Consider the following 21,742-nt stretch of genomic DNA (forward strand, 5'->3'; position numbering starts at 1 on the left):
AAGATCAGAGGAGGCCCCTGAGGCAACTACATCTTGAGCCAGCCTCTTCCTCTGCTCAACCCAACCCTCCTCACAAGCGTTGATCCCAACGGCACACTCCAGTAAGCCTCCTGCCTGCAAATCTCCACCTCAAAGTCTTTTTCCAGGGAACCCAACCTAAAACAGTGGGCCATGGAAGTCAAACTACAAAGGTGGTCTAATGCAATTCTGGAGCTGGGTTACCCAGCAGCCAGATGGCAGTGAGGACCCATCAGTAGTGGGAGGTGGGGCATAGATAGCCTCCGATATGCTGTAGCAATGCAAAGCGCTCTGCAGCAGGTCCGGGCTGTGGTGCAAGCAGGATGTGACTTAGGCCATATGATCCAGCAGATCCTAGGACACTGGAGGTGTCACTAGTAGGAAAAGATGCTGTGTGGAATTTCTTCTCCCAGGTGGGAGAATACAGCGCAGGCCCCCAGGGTTTTGGAGTAGCGGTGACTTTTCCTGATGGTGGGCTGTAATGGGATTCTGGTGGAAGGGAATGTACTGGATGGTGAAATATCCCTGGAACTTGAGTGATGTCAGGGAAATGGTAACCAGACTTGGGTGACTATTCCCGAAATGCCATTGAGTAGCTGAAGAAAGACCTGACATGCTCAGGGTGAATTCAAGGCAAAATGTGAAAGCCAGAGGATCTCCCTGACTGCATTTAAGGAAACCCCCAACTCCTGCAGTCAGAGGGCAGACAGAAGGGAGGGCCAGGCTCAGAATTTAATTCTACGTGGTGGCAGAGCTTCAGAGAAAGTTGACTTCTCAGGCCCAGCACATCTCCTGGGCCATACTCATGTCCCTAATAGGACAGGAGTAGGACTCTGAGATGGGGATACCTGGGCAGATGCAGTTAAACACCTTGAACTTACAGACTCATCTGCATCCACTGGGCCTGCTGAAGTAGACTACTCCCCTGAGTTAGAATATAGACCTTCTGCTTGAAGATAATGCAGAGGCCTCGGATGATGCAGGTGCTTTGTAAGACAATGCCTGCCCCCCTCAGAGTCTACCCCCCACCTACTCTCCTGGAAACCAGACCAAAAATTAGGGTGAAATCCTAGTGAAACCTGACTGGACAGGTTCTAGGCTTGCAAAGGAAGGAGAGAAATAATCTGTAGAAGAACCTAAAGAATCTGGCTAGTATGTATTGGCAGGAGCTGGGAAGGTATGCATGAGACTGGATCCTGAGGACAATGGGCGAAGGAGGTAGAACAGGAAGTTGGCGCGCTCTCCCAGGATACGGAACTTAAAACCCTGGCGAGGACTCTAGGAAGTGTTACTAACACACTGATATTTGGAAACCTGGAGTAAATAATGGCCCACACTAAGTGAAGCAGAACTTCCATGGCAGATTGCACAAGGAAGGACTAAAGGGCTCAAAGAAGCAGACATGTTGGAGTAGATATACTACTGAAGTCTGGAAAACCCACCAGCTGATTAAGGCCTGGAGGATACACTCAACTTATGAAATCAATAAGAAATATGCTGGTGAGGGTGGTACCAGTCACACTGAGAAGCACAGTAGTGGTAAGGTGATAAATGAATCCTGGCCCAGGTCCTGCTTACAGTGGGTCTGGTGGGTCCAGAGACCCACCCAGTGGTCACTTCCTCAGTTCACAAACGTGTAATTGCAATGGCATACTTTGTAGTTGTCAGAACCCCTACATGGGCTCCTCAGCCTGTGGGATAAGAGCTATTTCAGTAGGGAAGTCCAAATAGAAGCATCTAAAATGGTGCACACCCCTATGCCCTGAACAAAACAATAGACCACAAACAATATTGTGTGCATCCTATGGGTGATGATGGAAATCAATGCCACATTGAAAGATCTAAAGGATGCAGGGGTGTTGGTCTCATCTTATCTCCATCGAGTTGAGCAGTCTGGCCCCTGGAGAGGTCAGATGGGTCCTGGAGAATGCTTGCAGACTACTGCAAGCACAATCAAGTAGTACCCTTAGTTGTACCTACCATACTGGACATGCTGTCATTGCCAGAGCAGATTAATAAGACCTCAGGTACAGCAGGTGGCCACTGACTTGGCGAATGCATTCTTTTCTATTCTGATTAGAAAAAAGGATCAGAAACAGTTCAGACTCACATGAGACTGATGATAATATTCGTAGATGGTCTTGCCGTAGGGCTATGCTATCTCTCTCACCTGGTGTCATAATATAGTCCAAAGAGACCTGGACTATCTGGACATCCCATGGAATAGCATACTGGACCACCACATTGATTACGTCACACTGATTGTACAAGATGAGCAAGAGAGGGTTAGCATATTGCCCTGGTAAGACACATCCACTACAGAGGGTGGAGGATAAACTCCACAAAGACTCAGGGGACTGCTGCATTAGTAAAATTTTTAGGAATCCAGTGGTCCAGGGCAGTAAACCAGGACGGCCCCTCCAAAGAATAGGGCAAAGCATTGAATCATGCACCTTCCACCATGAAGAGGAAAGCACAATACCTAGGAGGCCTCTTCCCGTTCTGGAGGCAGTGTATCCCCCACGCACAAATACTGCTCTGACCCATATTCCAGGCGACATGTAAAGCTACCAGCTTTGTGTGAGGGCCAGAGCAGAAAAGGGCTCTGCAGCAGGTCCAGGCTGTGGTACAAGCAGTCCTGCCATTTAGGCCAGATAATCTGGCAGATCTTATGACACTGGAGGTGTCAGTAGTGGGGAAAGATGCAGTGAGGAGCTTATGGGAAGCCTGAGTGGGAGGCCCTTGGGGTTCTGGAGCAAAGCCATGCCATCTGCAGCAGAGAATTTTATGCCTTTTGAGAAAGACATCCCAATGAGGTGCTGGGCCCTGATAGAGACAGAATGCTTGACCAGGCACCAAATGATTGTGCATCCAGAAGTTCCCATTATAAGCTGGGTCCTGCTGGGCCCGCCAAATAATAAAGTCAGGTAGGCCCAGCAGTCAGGATTGAGCCCAAGCAGAACCAAGCAAGGTGCATGAGCAGGTAAGTAACCCTGATCCCCATGTCTTCCACAACTGTTGTGCTAGTGCCTTTCTCACTAAGGGGACTCCTTAAAACTAGCTGATGAAAGAGGGAAAGGTCTAAGATTGGTTCACAAATGGGTTGTCTTAGTATGTGGGTGGAAGCCAAAAATGGACAGTGGTTGCACTATAACCCAACTGGCATGGCCTTGAAAGACAGTGGCAGAGCTCCCAGTGTGCAGAGCTTCAGGCTGTGCACCTGCTCATCTCCTTTGTGCAGAAAGAGAAGTGCCTCAAGATTAGGATACACATATCCACTTATGGGCAGTGGTAAATGGTTTGGCTGGTTGGTCAGGGGCCTAGAAATAAAAAGACTGGAAGATCCAGACAAAGAGGTCTGGAATACAGAAATGTGGGCAGACACCTAAGAGTGGGCAAGAAATGAGGAGTGAGACCGGGTGCGGTGGCTCATGCCTGTAATCCCAGCACTTTGGGAGGTCGAGGTGGGCAGATCACCTGAGGTCAGGAGTTCGAGACCAGCTTAGCCAACGTGGTGAAACGCCATCTCTACTAAAAATACAAAAATTAGCCAAGCATGGTGGCGCACGCCTGTAATCCCAGCTACTCGGGAGGCTGAGGCAGGGGAATTGCTTCAACCTGGGAGGTGGAGGTTGCACTGAGCCAAGATCGCGCCACTGCACCAGCCTGGGCAACAGAGCGAGACTCCGTCTCAAAAAAAAAAAAAAAAAGGGAGGAGTGAGGATCTTTGGATCGTGTGTTAACACCCACCAGACAGCATCTGCCATCAGACAGCATCTGCCATGGCGCCATGGAAGTGACACTAGGCAACCAGGTAGACAGCATGAGTCAGCCCGATGATGTCAGCTAGGCTCTAATCAGCCACCCCAGTGTTAGCAGATGGGCACATGAATAAGTGGCAATAGCAGCAGAGAGAGAAGCTATGTGTGGGGGCAGCAGTGTTACTGCTGAATGTCCAATCTGCCAGCAACAGAGACTAACATTGAATCCCTGACATGCCACCATCCCTCCAGAAGGCCAACCAACCACTTTGTGGCAAGCTGATTACATTGGGCCCCTTCCATCTTGGAAAGAACAGTAATCGATTTTGACTGGAATATTCCATATTTGAGTTTGCCTTTTCTTACTGCAGGACCTCAGCCAGCTCACTGTCTAAGGGCTTACATAACGTTTGATCCACCAGCACGAGACCCCGCATAACACTGCGTCAAACCAAAGGACACACTTTATAGCAAAGGAAAGGAATGCAAAGCAAAGGACGTGCAAAAGTGGGCCCATGACCATGGAATTAACTGATGGTATTACACACCACGCCACCCGGGAGCTGCTGGCCTGACGGAATGATGGAACAATTTGGTGCAGCCACAGCTAAGACCCCAGGTTGAAGGTGAGATCATGCAAGAATGGCCACCGTCCTCCAAAACGGTGTCAACCCTAAATCAATGGCCATTGTAGGTGCTGTGTTCCTAACAGGTAGAATACATGGGTTTGCGGACACAGAGGTTAGGAAGGAGTGGCCCAGCTTACCAGCAATCCCAGTGATCCACTTTTGAAATTGTGCTTCCTGTTCCCTCAGGGCTCTGCAAGGTTAGAGGTCCTGGTTCTCCAAGGGGGAACACTGCTACCAGGGGACACAGCAAGAATCCCATTAAACTGTAAGCTATGATTGCCCTCAGGGTACTTCGGGTTTCTCATGCCAAGGGATATAAAGAGGAGTCATTGTCTTGGCAGGGGACGTGACCGACCTTGCTCCTCAGGAGGAGGTAGAGCTGCTGGTACGCAGTGGAGGCAAGGAGGAGTATGTTTGGCACCCAGGGGATCCACTTGGGCATCTGTTGGTACTCCTTGCTCAACTTTGATAGTAAATGGGTAATGTGGTTGTTTGCACAGCAGCTACAGCCTGAGAAGGGCATGGGGACTAAAGGCTCAGGGATCTCTGCAGGATGGGAGCCACCCAGACCAAGAGAGGTGCTAGCTGAGGGTGGGGAGAATCTAGAATGTGTAACAGAAGAAGGAGAGGATGAGTATCATTTATGACATTGAAATCAACTGCAGCAGCAGAGACTATGGCTCATCTCACTACCGTGCTCTTTCAAGTGTCCCTGAGAAAACAAGACTGATTAGAATTCTGGAAATGCCGTTCCCCAATGGGGTGAACTTACTATAAGAAGGAAGTGGATCGGAGCAGTGCAGGGTGTGGACTATATGCTCCCCCCAGATCCTTACCTCCTTGCTCCAGACCTTTGCATCTATCCTTAGCTTCTGGAATTATCTGCTGCTGATGGCTCACAGGTGTCCCTCACTGGGCATTGGCCTCTGCAACAGGAATTTGCCTCACCCAAGATTATGCCTCCTCCCAGGGGGCAGCCTACAGCCAATGACTGATGTAGGAATTCAAAGCCTGGCCACCCCGCTTCAACTAGGACAACTCTGAAGGGTCATTCCAGTGCCAGAGCTCCCCAGAGGATTGGCTGAGGCCTCTGTTGTGGTTGCATCACAGCTCAACTTTTCCCTCTGCACAATCCTGCTTCCCTTGCAACCTCCCCCACAGGTGTTATTCCCAAGCGCTCTCCCCAGTAAATCTGCATGCAAATCTCAGAGTCTCGGGGTCTGCTTCCAGGGAAATATATCTGAGAAAAGAAGCCACAGTAACAAATAAAGCTTATATAACCCACTATATATGTATTTGCATAATAACCCTCCTATATATGTATTATATAAGACACATATGTTGTACAGTAAATATGAGAATATAGAATGTCTTATGTATTATGTAACATATAAAATGTTGTATATTACATATTATATGTATATGTATTTAGAATGTATATAAATACATATGCATAACTGGAATTAAAGTTTCAATAGATAATTACCTCTACTATGTGTAATGCAGTCTGATTTTTCTATGCTATTTTATTTCATTTCATGAAGAAGAACATATACACATAGATGTACTATGTACTGTAAAGCTGTTGTATAACATGTATTATATACCGTATGTCATATATAATATACATTATAGATTGTATATCTTAATGGAATAACATTATATGTTTTGCTAAACAACAACTCCATTTACTATGTGCAATATGCTCTGTTATTCTCTATTTTTATTTATCCTACTTCATGAAGAAAGTGAAATGCTGGTCATAAGCCAATAGGTGACCCATAGTTTGAGAAACACCGGACAGCCGGGCACGGTGGCTCAAGCCTGTAATCCCAGCACTCTGGGAGGCCGAGGAGGGTGAATCACAAGGTCAGGAGTTAGAGACCAGCCTGACCAACACGGTGAAACCCCATCTCTATGAAAAATACAAAAATTAGCCAGGCATGGTGGCATGCGCCTGTAGTCCCAGCTACTCAGGAGGCTCGCTTGAACCCGGGAGATGGAGGTTGCAGTGAGCCGAGATAGTGCCATCGCACTCCAGCCTGGGCGACAGAGCAAGACTCTGTCTCAAAAAAAAAAAAAAAAAAGAAAAAGAAAAACACAGGACAAAATTACCCACAAAATGGGGGAGATGAGTCTCAACTTAGAGTTTTCAACTGTAAACCACAGAGGAATTGAGACCCAGAAAGGAATGAGGGTGGTGAGGTTTGGTGGAAAAGGCGTCAGACTGTATTTGGGTGTACATTCCATCACAGAGTTTGCACAACTCCTCCTTTATTTGGGGCTGAAATCCCTGAAGCTTGTGTGGTTCCGAGTGTCTGCAAGTTGGTGAAACAGGTCTCTGTTTCCCATACTGAGCCTGGCGTACATACATAGGCTCTCTCCCTTTGTCCACCCCACCCCACATACAGTAGACACTAAATAAATATTTGCTAGATTGCCTGGAAGAAAAGACTGGAGGGTTTGCTGGGATAAAGGGGGGCTTCTGAGATGCAGAAGGGGAAGGGATGGATCTTTCACTGAATTCAGCAGGTGCTCAATAAATGTTTTCTGGACAAAGGAAAAATGGAAAACATTGGATTTGTGATTACGGAAAGGGGAAGGGACTTGTCAGTATTCCATAGATAATAAATGCTTGATGGAAAGAAGGAAGCAGACGCAAAGGACCTGCGTGGAGGGCTGGAGTGGAGACGGGAAGTCTAAAGGAGGGTGATTACCTATATCCAGCAGAGGCCTTATTGATGTTTGCTGACTTCAATGGAGGAAACTTAACCAGGAAGATAACACGTTGGTGAGTGGACGTTGGTGAAGGAATTACAGCACGTGCTCCATAAATGCTTTACAGATTGATAGAGAAAAAAGCAGAGAAGCCTGCTGCAGGGATGATAATGTGGCTGTTTGAAAATAATACAGTAAGAGATTAATAAGTGTTTTCTGGACTAATTCGGGGAGAAAAAGGCAGCTGGGGAGATGGCTACTAAGTGGAGGAAGAGGCCTAGCTAGAATAAATGGAAAACAGCGCACATTGTGAGCTTTCAGGATTGTGTTGTGTAAAAGGCAGGATGGAGATTGTTGAACGGGGAATTAGGACTAAAAAAAGGGGAGAAGAGGCATTTAACATAGGGTTCTTAGTAGTATACGATAAATGCTCACTAAATGATTGTGGAGTTGCATGGAGGAAAAGGTATAGCAAGGCCAGCTGGCAGTTGAGGATTTCAAGCACACCTGCATTTAGAAAAAAAAGAAGGAAGGGGAGCTGAAGAAGGATTATTCCTAGTATATAATGGTGCATACTAAATGCCTCCCACACTTTCATGGAAAGGATGCAATAAATATCTGTAGAATGAATAAATTGCTCTGAATAGAGAGAAAGGCTACTCGGTAAAGGCTACTGGGGGAGAGGTAATCTAACCAGTAAACAGCTGGTACTCAATACATTTAGGCTGAAGTAGACTCCTAGAGAGAGAGCTCTTGAGGCAGGGGCAGGGATTTCCAGAGACTTGGAAAGAGGAAGTTGAAAGTGACTTATACAGTAAGTGCTCAATAAGTGTTTACTTAAATAGTAAAACTATTAAGTAAATAGTAAATTTAGTAAATTAAGTAAATAGTAAAACTATTAAGTAAAAGTGTTTACTTAAATAATTGTTACTTAAATAGACTAAAAGCCCTTTGGGGGTATGAATTAAAGTTGGTAGAGGGAATCCTAGGGGTACTGAAGGGAGTGGGAAAGGGGTGATCATAAACTCAGCTCTGGATTTATCACAGGAAAGGACCTTGGGAGAGGCCTTGTGATTGGAGCAGGCTCTCCTAGGGGTAAGGAAGAAGAATGTTACTTCTCAAAACAACAGGTCCTGCATATGTGCTCACTGGATCTACTGTTAAGAAAACAATTCTGGGGAGGAGGTGTGAATGTACAGAACACACAGAAGGCACTCCATAAATGCTCAGGGGAGCCATTGGAAGAAAAGGTCTTTGGGGGAGGATAATTAGAATGGAGCACATGACAGACAAGGAATAAATGCTCACTGGATCCATTAGAAGAAAAGGCCTTTGGGGAGTGGGGCTGGGGATGGACATATAATCACCTGATGAATGCTCACTGCATCCTTGAAGGAAAAGTCCTATGGGGAGGGGAAATGGGAGTGCAGAAAGTTGATCTATGGGAGCTCGATTCTTCATCCATCGGAGAAAAGGCTTTTGTGAAGAAGGCACACAATCAGGTACACAGTAGGTGCTCCATAAATACTCCAAGGAGTGATTAAAAGAAAAGGTCTTTGGAAAGAGTGACTGGAATGGTACACACAGCAAGTGCCAGATATCTGAGCACTGTATTAACTGGAGGCACAGGCCTTTATGGAGAGGTCTAAGGTTGGGTCATGCAGAAAGTGCTCAATACATGCAGACTGAAGCCACAGGAGGAAAGGGTATTGCAGAAAGGGTTTGAGGGTGGGGTATACAGCAGGCACCAGTCAATGCATGCTTGCTGAATACACTGGAGGAAAGAACTTTTAGAGACAGCTCACACTGCAGGCAGTTGATAAATGCTAGATGGATCCACCAAAGGAAAGGTCTTTGAAGAAGTAGCTGGAGAATGGGGGATACAAGAGGCACTCAATAAATGTTTTCTAGATCCATTGTAGATCTAGAAAGACGGTCTGAAGATGAGTCACACATAGAAGGTTCAAAACTGCTCATGGAACTCACTGGAGGAAAATGATTTGTTTGAGAAGGGGTTTGGGGGTGGGGCACGTATCAGGCACTTAACAAATGCTTCCTAGATCCTTTGGAGAAAAGGCCCTCAGAGAGAGGGCTTGGAGTTGGGGCACAGAGAAGGCATCCCATCAAAACTCACAGGATCCATGAAAGGCAAAGCTTTTGGAGAGAAGCTGGGGTGGGATACACAGCAGGTACTCAATGTTTACTAAATAGTTTAAAAGGGCTTTAAGGACGGAGCTGGGGTGGGACACATAGCATAGGCTGGACACATGCTCACAAGTCCCATTAGAGAAGGCCTTAGGGCAAAGGTTGAGGAGAACAGGACAGTATCAGGCTCTCCAAGAATGTTCACAAAGCTCATTGAAATCAAAGGCCTTGGGGAAGGGTTCTTGGATGAGGCATACTGCAGGTACTAGATAAGTGCTCACAAGATCCATTAGAGGACAAGGCCTATGGGGCAAGGGTTGGGGAGGGTAGGCAGGACACGTTCGGTTTTCGAAGGCTCATAGGATTTATTGAAGCCAAAGACTTTTGGGGGAGGGGGAGTAGGGAACAGGTACACAGCAGGTGCCTGATAATTGCTCCCTGGATCCATCAAGGTTTAAGGGGCGGAGGGGGGGGCGACAAGGGCGGGGCACAGAGGAAGCATCCAGCTAATAATTTAAAGGAAAAAGATTTAGGTGAGAGGGCCAGGTGCCAGGCACGCAAGCGGCGCTCGATAATTGCTCATTCGCAGAGGAACGATCTGGGGACCAAGGCCCACGGGAGACGTCCGCGGCAGTGGCTTACCAGTCGGTGTGAGGCTCGTCGATGACCAGCAGCACCCTGGAGGCGGCGCCCCCGCGGCCTGCGCCCCCAGAGCCGCCGCCCACCTGCTCGCTGAAGGTGGCAGCTGCTGCCGCCGTGGTCTGCTTGACCGCGTTGGACAGCGACGAGAAGAAGCCACCGCCCCCCGAGGACCCGGGGCTAGGGGCGGCCGGAGAGGCCGCGGGGGCGACCCCGGAGGACCTCTCGGCAGTGGCGGTCCCGGGACCGGGCGTGGCTCCGGGGCTGTGGGCACCGGGCGGCGGCGGGGGCGGCTGCGGACGCTGCAGGTCTGTCATGTACCCATTCGGCAGATTGGCCATAAAGTTGCTGTCCGACAGGCGGCGCCGCAGGTAGTTCATGGCTGCGGCTTGGGGCAGGGGGTCCTAGGGGTGGTCTGGCCAGGAGCCGCGGGGGCGGACTGCGCGGTGCCCAGGAGCACAGCTGCGCTCTCAGGCACGACACGACTCCTCCGCTGCCCACCGCAGACTGAGGCAGCGCTGAGTCGCCGGCGCCGCAGCGCGGATGGTCGCGCCCGTGCCCCCCTATCTCGAGCCTCGCGTGGTGCGGTCCGGCTGGGCCGGCGGCGGCGCGGACGCGACCAAGGTGGCCGGGAAGGGGAGTTTGCGGGGGACCGGCGAGTGACGTCAGCGCGCCTTCAGTGCTGAGGCGGCGGTGGCGCGCGCCGCCAGGCGGGGGCGAAGGCACTGTCCGCGGTGCTGAAGCTGGCAGTGCGCACGCGCCTCGCCGCATCCTGTTTCCCCTCCCCCTCTCTGATATGGGATGCGCAATTTGGGGAATGGGGGGTTGGGTGCTTGTCCAGTGGGTTGGGGTCGGTCGTCAGGTAGGCACCCCCACCCCGCCTCATCCTGGTCCTAAAACCCACTCCCATTCATACACAGGGCCCTCTGCAGATACTCGGTTTGTAGTGTTGATATTCAACTCAGAAGGCATTTTTTGGGGGGAGGGGGGCACTGGAAGCACACTCAGAGACACGAAAGTAGAGAAATAACCCCCTCACAGAGGGGGGTGAGGTCACACGCAGTGCCCGCAGAGCGATTAGTCTCCCACATCCACACAGGCTCAGCTAGGCAGAGAGCGGGGGCGTCGTAGACAGCATCAGACAAGCGAAGGTGGACACTTGGGCGGTGTACACGCCCTTGCCCAAGGTGGCAAGGGGGGCCTAGAGGCACACAAGAAATGACACACATATAAACACACACAAAAGTGAGGAAACATACAAGGGCATGTACAGACAGAGAACACACGCCAATCTAGGTATACATACAGACATACAAGTCCAGGGTAACACACATGGGCATGTTACATACACGCATGTATGCACCCATACCCACACACACACAGGCAACACACTGACACACAGAGACCCAGGGAAACTCATATGAGCATACACTCGCAGACAAAACACATTCCCACCGACGATCATGGAGAAACCTAGATCTGCAACACAGACATTCTCTGCAGCCCTAGCCCTGGTGCGTGTCCACCCCCACACCAGAACACACTTGGTATATACACCACCATCCCTTTGCTCTGGACACAGCCGAAACTCACAATAACCACCTGATGTCATCAGTGCCCATAGCTGTCTCCCCCTGCACCCAAGAACTTTCCACAAAGGCAGGCCCATCCCATGGTGTACACACAGTAGGTACCAAATAATGTTTGCATATGAGCAAATGAGGTAGTCCAAGCAGAGGTGGGATATGGGAACTTGTCAAATCTTTATGATTCTGACTACAATAAAAGCACTAATTCATAATCATTTGTTCACGGATTGTACCCAACTCTTAACTAAGCTGTTTACATGCATAATTTCATCCAACCCTCACAACAATCCAATGGGGTGGATAATATAATTTCTATTTTACAGATGAGGGAATACAAGAACTCCAATTAATTCCCAAAGGGTCATGTTCACTTTATGATCAACACATTTTTTTCTTTTAAGAATGTGCCAGGAAGAGGAAACATCCAGTGCCAATGTGGCTGGAACAAGCTGAAGGGGGTTGTGGTAGCAGGGGCCAGATTGGGTAGGACCTTGACCATAGTGAGCAGTGATGGTGGACTAGGAGAGGTGGCAGAAGATAGGCAAGAAGTAAGTAGATATGGAGTCTCTTTTGCCTGCAGAATTTTCAGGTGAATCATCCACTTATTCATTTGTTCATCCTTTATTCATTAAATCATCGGCTGGTTTAAACAAGGCAGTAATAGTGTGGGGTCTGGAGACACAGTGCCTGGGTTCAAGTGGGGCCTCCACCATACACTTGGGAAAGTGACTTAATCTTTCTGAGATTTGGTTTCCTCATCTGTAAAAAGGATACATCTCTAACCTACCTCTAAGGAGAGGGGTAGGAAGGGGGCAACCTCTGTACCTTTGCATGTGCTGTAACTTCTGCCAGGAATGTCCTCACCTTCCCTCTCTCGAGGGCTGCCTTTGGCCACTGTCTGCAGGAACCCCTCACCCCCAGGTCTCAGATTCTATCCCCTCCTCCCCTAGGCTTCCACAGTACCCAAGTCAAACACTTCCCAAACCATCCTCTATTCCCTCCTCCAACCCAGCCAGCTTCAGTCCCACCTCCAGGCCTTTGATTTGGCCACTCTTTCCTCCTCCCTTCAGGATTCCTTCTCTGGCATTCCAAATCCCAGTGTTACCCAGATGGGGATCTCCCTGCAAATCAGTTATTTTCCAATGTCTTGAAGTATGTGCTCCCTGGTTTTTTGCCCAGTAACGGAAGCAGACAAGCTGTGCAGGGCGCGGTGCCCTCTTTGGGGACAGGAACAGCTGCAGGTCTACAGATCTTTCTGGCTTCTTTAGGTCTGAATTCAGGTTCCTTAGGAATCTCTCCAGGCTGTGCCTCTTCCTAGGGTCCCCATTCCTAGGTTCCTAGTACTTGTGGCCCCAGCACCATTTCATTTTTCCAGGTGGCTCAATTTCCAGAAATTAATTTTTTGTAGATTGTTTTGTAGAGGAATGAGGATTCACCTCAGGAGTGCCTCAATTCACTAAGGAAAACGTAAGGCTCCCCCAAACTGTCTCCATCTTCTTCAGCAGAAATAGGCATGCAAAAGGGGCCCCAAGAACGATTTTGCTGTACATTGGTGAGCAACGAGTCTCAAACACACAACCCTGACATATGTTCACATTCAGTATTGTACCCATGTTTGTGACTCACACATACATGTCCATGGCACCTTAATGTGTTTGTGCACACACACAGGACTCCTGCATTGTTATGGCATACACACAATTGTAACCTCACACACATGCCACATATCAATATATCCTTAATTCTCGCACAGCCCCAAAGGTCTGCATCTCTCTCTCACACACACACAGCTGAATTCCCACTTGCTTGTAAACGTATACCTCTCTCATACCCTGTAGTAGCAACCAGAACCCCTCACTTTGGCTCAGTCTTCCCAAGATGACCAAGTAAGTACTCATCAACTTCATCTTCACTTCAACTCATTGACTGGTCCACTTGAATAAGAGGAAAACGACCCAGAGAAGTCAAGTAAGTGTACCGATATAGTCTGGGTGTGCATGTCACAAACCTCCCACCCGAACCTTCCCACACGCAGGGGTCCCCTCCACCCATAGCACTCTTGACATTTAAGACCTCACCACAATCCATGATGCTTAAAAAATGTCCAGCCTACTACCTTTCTGTGCGTGTTTCCTTTGTAAAATGGGGATAATACTACTGACCCACATGGGTTTGCTGTGGGCGAAATGAGTTCATGCTATCGAAAGCCTTAAGACACTACTAAGCACACAGTAAGTACTTTCTAAGTAGTAGCTATTACCATGATTATTATGATTCTTATGATGCGTCTCTTCACAAGGGGCCCGGCATTCAGTAAGTGGTAAATGAATGAGCAAATGCTAAAAGCACTGGTGTCTGGCTTTGTTCCCTGTACTGCGGAGACACGTAACGCTCTGATTCCTCTTCTCTATTCTCCGTGATGTCCAGCACTATTGTTAGTATACAGTAGGCGTTAAGTGTTGAATAGATGTTCACACGAAAAGGAATACCTTCTGAGTCTGTTCCCTCGCTCAGATGTCCTCTTTCTACCAGCCCTCCTCCACCCTAGATGCTCAGACTTAGCTTTAGTATACAGCAGGCGCTAATAAGTGCTGAATGAACGAACAAATACCAGAGGAAAGTGTCTGGCTTTGTCCTGGGGGCTCCTCCGGGCAGATACTGACTCTAGCTTCTTTGCCCCCGCCTCAGCTCAGAGCGCAACACAGGCACTTCCTCGGCCCGCCCCCCCCGCCTCGCCGAGATATCTGTCGCTGGTAATTGTGGCATTGGAGCTGGGCTGTTGGGAGTGGGTGGGTGCAGGTGCTCGGGCGGCAGGGTGCCAGCCTCGGCCACGCCTCTGCCGTTCATCCTCGACTGACGCGGAGTCGGAGTCGGCCGGCAGAGGCTCCTCCAACGTTCCGGCTGGTGGGAATCTAGGGAGGTCCAGGAGGCGGGGAGACAACGAACAAGCACGCCGGCCAATCAAGAAGTGCCTGCCAGGACAAGTAGCCAATCAGGAAACCCGTAACGCGGAGCTCTGCAGAGGAACGTGCCGGGCGTCCCTGAGGTACTAAGGGGGTTGCGCAGGGCCCAGACATTGGGGTTATGGCAGCGGCGGGGAGAGGCTGGGGCTGCACACTCGCTTTCACTCCTGCCAACCTGCGACCACAGTGGAAAATACTGTTTTCCGCAACAGGCTGCTGTGTCTTGGCCCGTGCTGTGCCGTTTGCCCTATGAGATGCTATCACCTTACTTTTGGGGAAGGGGATAGGTTGTTTTTCCTCCTTTAAGGAATCGTAGACGAGCTCGAAGAGGCTAGTTTATTGAGGTTTGGAAGGTCAGGGGACTCAGAGTGGAGGAGAGAAGTGTTAGAGTTTCTCCTCCTCAGGGTCTTTGCAAGCAGGCACGTGTAGACATGGTCGTTTCTCCTCCACCACCAGCTTCTGCCCTTGTAGCTCCTCACACCGTGGCAGCGGTCTCCCCCAGAAGGTCACGTTCTTCTCGCCCTGCCCTTCGACCATGGAAACGGTGGGCCTGAGGCATTAGGGGTGGGGAGGAACGGAAGGGAGAATCTCAGGGAAGGCAAGAATGCATTCATTTCTTATTGAGTGCCTGCTATATGCCGAACGCTACTTTTTGTTTTTTTTTTCTTTTTCTTTTCTTTTCTTTGCTTTTTCTTTCTTTCTTTTTTTTTTTGAGACAGGGTCTCACTCTGTTGCCCAGGCTGCAGTGCAGTGGCACAATCATAGCTCACTGCAGCCTCAATCTCCTGGGCTCAAGCGATGCTCCTGCCTCAGCCTCCCAAAGTGTTGCTGGGATTATAGGCGTGAGCCACTGTGCCTGGCCTCCCAACACTACTTTTTAGTTATACGATATTGGGCAATTTCTTTAGCTTCCCTGTGCCTCAGTTTCCCTCATCTGCAAAATGAGAATGGTAGGAATAGTAATATTAATACTCACTTCACGGGGCTGAGTGAGGATAAATGAGTTAATTCAGGTAAAGTGCTCAGAGCAGTGCCTGGCACACAGCAAGTGCTCAATAAATGCTGGCGAATGTTACTTGTTGGCATGAGCTACTTTCTCTTACCTCTGAAATATATACCCTTTATATCTCTTTCCCCTGCCTCCAGGAAAAAACCCAATGCCTTGTCCTGACATTCAAGGCCTTATTGTTGGGCCCAAATCCCTGCCCCAAGCCAATCTCTCTCTCTCTCTCCTCCACTTTATTCAAGCTCAGTCCATGTCCAGAAAGGTCTTTACCTGGGTTATTTCTCCCACTAGGAAAGCCCTCCATTCACTCCCATCCCAGTTCTCTCAATTGCTTCTTCCTCCGCTCAGTCTCTCGCTCACTCCAGTCATTTGTGCCTCCGTTCAACACCTCTAATTCATCTTCAGGCCCCACTCTAACCCCCTGAGCCGGGAGATCCCTTCCCAGATGGCAGCCCTTCCACGAGCTGGGAATAGTTCACTTAATCTAGTAGCTTGATGTATGTGGAAGGAAGAAAAGGGATGAACATTTTAACCCTAACACCTGGGCCCCTCTGGCACCTGGAAACACTTATGGCAGCCAATCACCTAGCTCCAAGGCTCCGTTCACAGTCTTGATGCCAGGAACACCTTTCCCAATCCCTACCTGCCCTGGGAGGCCCAGTCAGCTTCCTGGACCTAGGTTGAGGTGGCAGCACCTGTTGCATGCACCAGCTGTTCCTCATATGCCTCCTGTCAGGGGCCTGCTCAGCTGGGTCCCTTGGAGGATCCACAGGATCTGGGCTGTGTGTATCTGCAACTGTTGCTGAAAAAGCCTTGGAGTGCCTTGGGGCAGTGAGATGCTGACAAAGTGGATGGAGGCATGAGTGACTGTGGGAGGCAGGCAGTGAATGGAGGCCTGAGTGACGGCAGCTAAAAGCATGGGTAACTGAAGGTCGGAGTCAATGACACATGAAGGACTAAGTGAATGGGAGAGTGGATGAGTGACTGAACGAGTGACTGAGGGGCACAGAGGCTACGAATTCTCCTCCAAGAACTTCTTTCTCATTTTCTTTAGTTTCTCCCCACTTCCTGCAGCTGGGAAGTGGCACTCGGCAAGGCAGATACCTTAGATTCAGCAGTGGAAACCCTGGTTTCCTGGGGTAGCCGACTCTCCCGCCTGTAATATCATGACCCCCTCCCAGGCATACTTTGCCCTGTCACTCACGGGTACTTGGGGAGCAAGGGTGTGCAGAGGCGCTGGCGGGCACGGGTAGGATTAGGTCCACAGGGGGGCATGCACAGCCCCCAGGTACTCCACTCTGACCATGATCCTTTCACTGCAATGAGGGGTAGGGGTCACAGAGTCAGAACTGGAGGTCTTGGTGGGAAGGTGAGAGGGAGGCTGCAGAGACGTGAGGTCCACAGCAGAGTTGGAAACCCCTTATCCTGCATGGGCCACCCCACCCTCAGAGCACAGTCTGTGGGACACTCACAGGGGCAGTGCTGGATGCTGTAGCAGTGCCGGATATCCTGCTGTTGCCCTGCACATCGATGTCCGTCAAACTTGCGGCCCCTGCAGGTCCTCCAGCGTGACTGCTGGCCCGGGATTTCTTGACAGCTGATGGATTTCATGTTCCGTCGGACACAGGGGCTCCACTCCCCCCACGAGTCCCACTCTCCATCCACTGCAGAGACAGGGTAACAGGGGATTGGACCAAAGCAGGGAATCAGCAAGGGGGTTCAGAGGAAGGAATGAGGGCGTAGGAGGGAGTACAGGTGATCAGATGTGCGAATGGGGACCAGGGGTGGAAACAAGGTATCAGGGCCAGGAAAGGAGGAATCAGAGACAGGAGCAAGGCCTCAGCAGCAGGAGCTGGGCAGCAGAGAAGGGCAAGGGAGGCTTAGGCATGCAAATCGTGAACCCTGAGATGCTGACCAGGGCAGGGCACAGCTGTGTTGCAGATGTGGGTCCGGGTGGCATCGCCAGCACAGAAGCGGCCCCCATGCTGGGGCACAGGGTTATCGCACGTCCGTCGTTCCATGATCTGGCCCAGGCCACAGGTCACAGGGCAGGGGCTCACAGGGCCCCAAGGCCCCCAGTTCCCAGCCACTGTTGGAGGAGGAAAGGGAGTGAGGAGAAAGGCCTCCTCAATCCTTCCTCTCAGCCCCTAGACCCTTGAAGCAGACTGTCACCAAATGAAGGGCTGCATGGTCACATGGTCTAGGAACTCTAGAAATGGCAGAGCATCTATGCCCTCAATCAAGAGCCCCGCCAGCAACATCAGCGGCCTCATCCTGGCATACCTGGGCAGGGTGGCAGACCGGTGCAACTCCGCTCCTCGTAGGCTAGCCCTGGGCAGGGCTTCCCAGGAGGCTTCTGGGAGGGCTCAGGTGCAGAACACGTGCGGCTTCGTGTCTCCTTAGGTTTGTGGGGTCCACCGTGGCAGGAGCCTGAGCAGGGGGTCCAGGGGCCCCAGGCGGCCCAGGCCCCGTGTGCTGTGGTGGGGTGGGAGGTGGAGGGATGCAGATGTGGTCATGCGTGCTAAAGTCCTCTCAGCCTGGCAGTTCCCTGCTGTAACCCCGCAGACCCACGCTGGGTGCAACCATCAGCATCCTGTGGCTTCCCTCACTCACTGGGGCAGACCTGCTGGGTGTCACAGTCCTCTGATTCCTGTGCCTCTCCTGGGCAGTGGCCCCCACACTTGGGAGCAGGGTGATTACAGGCTCGCTTGCGGGTCCGGGTCCCTTTGGAGCAGGTGACAGAGCAAGGCTCCCATGGCCCCCAGCCAGACCAGCCGCCCATCTCTGTGGGAGAGAAGAAAGGGTAATGGGATGGAGGTGGGGTGTCATTCAGGGCTCTTTGCTTCCTCGAGTGCCCTACATGAGCTAATCCTGTCCTTATATCCTCTGCCACCACTCTGGGCCCACCATCCCCGCTCACCGGGCCTGCCGCAGCACCCTTCACATGGGTGCCTCCGCTTCCCCTTTCACCCTCACTGTGCACAGTCTGTTCTCCTCCCAACCCCAGTCAGATCACGTTCCTCCCCTGCCCACAGTCCGAATTACTCAGACGAAAAGCCAACGTCCTCTCCGTGGTCCCCAGGCAATGGGCCCTCTTCACCTCTCTTACCTCACCTCCCACCACTCTCCTCCTTAGGTCCTTACAAACACTGGGGACGGGCCCACTCTGAGGACCTCTGTACCGATTGTTCCCACCAGTGCTGGGTGACAGGGAGTGCTTGCCCGCCTTGCTCATCCTCCTCACCGGGACAGCACTGCTGGTCCTCACAGGCCTGGAGCTGCCACTCCAGGGTCCCAAGTGCCACCTTCTCAGAGCACTGCCCGTTCCAGCCCACACAGCGCCGGTACCGCAGCTGGGAGCCCTCAGAGCATGTCACCGAACAGGGGGCCCATGTGGACCACAGGGACCATCGTGGGGACCTGTGGAGAAGAGCGCACACATCCCATCCTGGCATGAGCTGACAAGAATGGCATGTGGGACTCCAGAGTGTGGGCAGGCACGAGGGGTTGCTAGGCAAGTGTGTGTGCGATGGATTGATGAGTCTTTACCTTTTAGGGATATTGGGATACTGAATGGGAAGCAGTGGATATACAATAAGTGCTTGATAATGTCATTTACCTTCACAATCAGGCATCTGGAGTTACCACTGGAAGGCTGGCAAGGCCAATACCAGGCCTGCAGTAAGCAAAGGTAAGGACTAGGAACCAAGGGCTGCTGTCAGAAACCCACCAGATCACCACACTACACGGTAGTAGGTAAATAGAAAGTGCTTAATAAACCTGAGCCATCATCCCTATGACCTCAGAGGCCTCCCCAGAAATAACCCCAGATCTATCCCCAACCCACTGCATAGCCCTAGGTGCTGTTCATGCCAAATAGATGTGATGAACTGTTGACATGACTTTGGGCCCAGAGCTGCCCTCAAAAATCCCCAAGCTCCCCATCCCCACGGTGTATCTGGGATATATAGTAAGCAAGTAGAAAACAGGTCTGGCATATGGTAAGGGCTCAATCCATGCAAGCTGGAAATCATGATCAGGAGACTAGAGCTGCCCTCAGAAATCCTCAAGCTCATCTCCCAACCCTGCCATGCAGCTGGTATACAGGAAGTGCTCAATGAATGTGAAGTGTCATCATAATTAGGGGCCTAGAGCTGCCCTTTGAATTCCCCAAACTTTCCCGCCCCCACAGTGTGTCCTTATACAGTAAGCACTCAATAAACATGAGCTGTCATCAAAATTAGGGAAATACCAAGCTACACCGCACCTGCAATGCTTCCAGTGTGCAGGAGGTGCTCAATATGTGTGAGCTATGTCAGTGGTTCTCAATCAGGGGTGATTTTGACCCCCAGGGGACATTTGGCAATGTCTGCTGACATGTTTGGTTGTCACAGCTGGTGGGGAGAATTGCTACTGGCATCTAGTGGAAGGCTAGGGATGTTACAAAACATCCCACAATACGCAGGTAAGCAATCCCCTCCCCCAGCCAAGAATTTCCAGCCCCAAATGTCAATAGTAACAAGGTTGAGAAACCCTGAGGTATGGTCACGATGAGGGCCTCAGGGCCACCCTTGGAAGTCCCAGAGAAAGAAAGTGCCCAGTTTTGGGTGACCCCCCCAGACAGTCCTTCCCTCCCCCCCAGCCCCCACCCCAGGCTCCCCCTGACCTGCAAGGCTGGCAGAGCCCGCCACTACGTTCCTGGTAGGCAGAGGCAGTGTTGAGACAGCAGTCTTTCACGCTGACACCACCCCCCAGGAGGCCCTTGCACTTGCCGGAGGATTCTTCATACTGGGTGAAGCAGAGCACGGGGTCTGAGCCTGTAACAGGGCCGGGGGATGGGTGGGTGGGGCTCGGTCAGGGATGTGGTGGGCCTGGACACCCCTGGGGCCAGCTGGGCCCTCACCCCCTCACCTGTGGCTGGCAGGGTGAGCAGCAGGAGCAGCGGCGGCAGCAGCAAGTGAGGGGCCTGCACTCCCTCTGTGATCATGTTGAGTACTGCCCCCTGCACCTCTACCAGAGAGGAGGTCCCACTTTATCTGGGTTGATCTGCTCCTGGAGTCAGCAGGGAAAGAGGAACCTAGAGGCAGGAGGAACTGGGAGGGCATCCTGCTTTGACCCCACCCTGTCCCCTCTGCCTCCTTCTCTACTCTCCCCTCCCCATTTCCTGTCTTACTGTTGGTCTTGTTTTGTTTATCACTGTATCCCCAGAACCTCGCGCTCCTCCCAGCAACCTCTCAGTGTTCAATAGAAGCTCCTAGGACAAATTCTCACCCAGGGGAAATGGAGCATCGGAGCGTGCAGCAACTTCCTAGCCGTGTGACCTTGCGTGAGTCACTTAACACCCCTGAGCCTCAGTTTCCCTATGTGGAAAATGCATAATCTCTAACATAATGACAGGGTCAACCTCGTGGGGGTGTTGAACCAGGTTGAAGTGAGTGTGCCATGCTCAGTGTGTTCCTGCTCGTGGGGGTGGAGGGAGCATCGAGGCAGTTGCTCCACCTTCCACCCTCCCTTAACCTCGGCCCTCCTTTCCTGAGAGGTTCCCTGTGGTCAGCTTGTGGTCGGGGAGGTCAGCACAAGGGAAGTGAGAAAGGGAAGTGGCAGGAGCCTGGGGAGGGATTCAGGAGGGGAATGGGGTCTATCCATTGTTCCATGGGCCCAGCTGGGGACAACACCAGGGTCTAGGGTGATTAGGAGGGAATAAGCTGGGCCATGTTCCATCAGAGAACCCTCGGGCAGATACCCCCCTTCTGGAGCCTGTTTCCCCTCTGTAAAATGTGCTCACAGACAGCACCTACAACATAGGTAGGGTGTGTTGCAAAGATTGTGAGTTAAGCTTTTGTTTGTTTTGTCGAGATGGAGTCTCACTCTGTCGCCCAGGCTGGTGTGCAGTGTCACGATCTTGGCTCACTACAACCTCTGCCTCCTGATTTCAACCAATTCTCCTGCCTCAGCCTCCTGAGTAGCTGGGATTACAGCTGTGTACCACCATGCCCAGCTAATTTTTGTATTTTTAGTGGAGACAGGGTTTCACCATGTTGGCCAGGCTGGTCTCAAACTCCTGACCTCAGGTTATCCACCTGCCTCGGCCTCCCAAAGTGCTAGGATTACACGCGTGAGTCACCGTGCCCCGCCAGGAGTTAAGCTTTTGGAAAGTATTTAGAACAGTGCCTGGCATATAGTAGGTGCTCTGTGTTTGATAAATTTATTGAACATTTATTGAGCACCTACTGGATGCCAGATGCGGTTCTCAGCATTAGAGCAGAGAATAGGA

The 21,742-nt window shown here is 51.0% G+C and overlaps 2 protein-coding genes across 6 annotated transcripts in view; both read right to left on the minus strand.

Moving 5' to 3' along the window:
• Window positions 1–10,493, minus strand: part of SYN1 (synapsin I) — a 49,961-nt gene extending 39,468 nt beyond the window's left edge. The window contains exons 1-2 of one of the 5 annotated variants that reach the window (XM_058441380.1): window positions 4,764–4,910; window positions 4,546–4,636 (exon numbers count right to left, since the gene is read on the minus strand). Coding sequence is in view for 3 of the 5 variants with exons in the window: in XM_032756813.2 (XP_032612704.1) it covers window positions 9,914–10,290 (377 nt within the window). In the remaining 2 variants the exon portion in view is untranslated. Of the gene's footprint in view, window positions 1–4,545; window positions 4,683–4,763; window positions 4,911–9,913 lie in introns of those variants that run through there. The other 4 variants (XM_058441379.1, XM_032756813.2, XM_032756812.2 and 1 more) reach the window with 4 other exon arrangements.
• A 4,291-nt stretch (window positions 10,494–14,784) lies between these two features.
• On the minus strand, window positions 14,785–20,598 carry CFP (complement factor properdin). Its single transcript, XM_032756818.2, has 9 exons — window positions 20,380–20,598; window positions 20,135–20,285; window positions 18,713–18,888; window positions 18,082–18,252; window positions 17,752–17,943; window positions 17,384–17,557; window positions 16,941–17,132; window positions 16,673–16,784; window positions 14,785–15,012 (listed from the first exon to the last, which is right to left on the minus strand). Exons 1-9 carry the CDS (start codon window positions 20,453–20,455, stop codon window positions 14,847–14,849), a joined length of 1,410 nt encoding a protein of 469 aa, XP_032612709.1. The 5' UTR covers window positions 20,456–20,598; the 3' UTR covers window positions 14,785–14,846.
• Window positions 20,599–21,742: the final 1,144 nt, after the last annotated feature.

The sequence above is a fragment of the Hylobates moloch genome, unplaced genomic scaffold (genome assembly GCF_009828535.3).
Source record: "Hylobates moloch isolate HMO894 unplaced genomic scaffold, HMol_V3 SCAFFOLD_7, whole genome shotgun sequence".
Lineage (NCBI taxonomy): Eukaryota > Metazoa > Chordata > Mammalia > Primates > Hylobatidae > Hylobates > Hylobates moloch.

What these genes read in the sequence shown, in the direction of transcription:
- CFP (XM_032756818.2), bottom strand. Translation starts at nt 20,455, where the DNA reads ATGATCACAGAGGGAGTGCAGGCCCCTCACTTGCTGCTGCCGCCGCTG. An exon ending in CACCCAGCAGGTCTGCCCCA is followed by an intron (nt 17,944 to 18,081) that starts GTGAGTGAGGGA and finishes ACCCCACCACAG; the next exon opens with CACACGGGGCCTGGGCCGCC. An exon ending in CAGCATCCAGCACTGCCCCT is followed by an intron (nt 16,785 to 16,940) that starts GTGAGTGTCCCA and finishes CCCTCATTGCAG; the next exon opens with TGAAAGGATCATGGTCAGAG.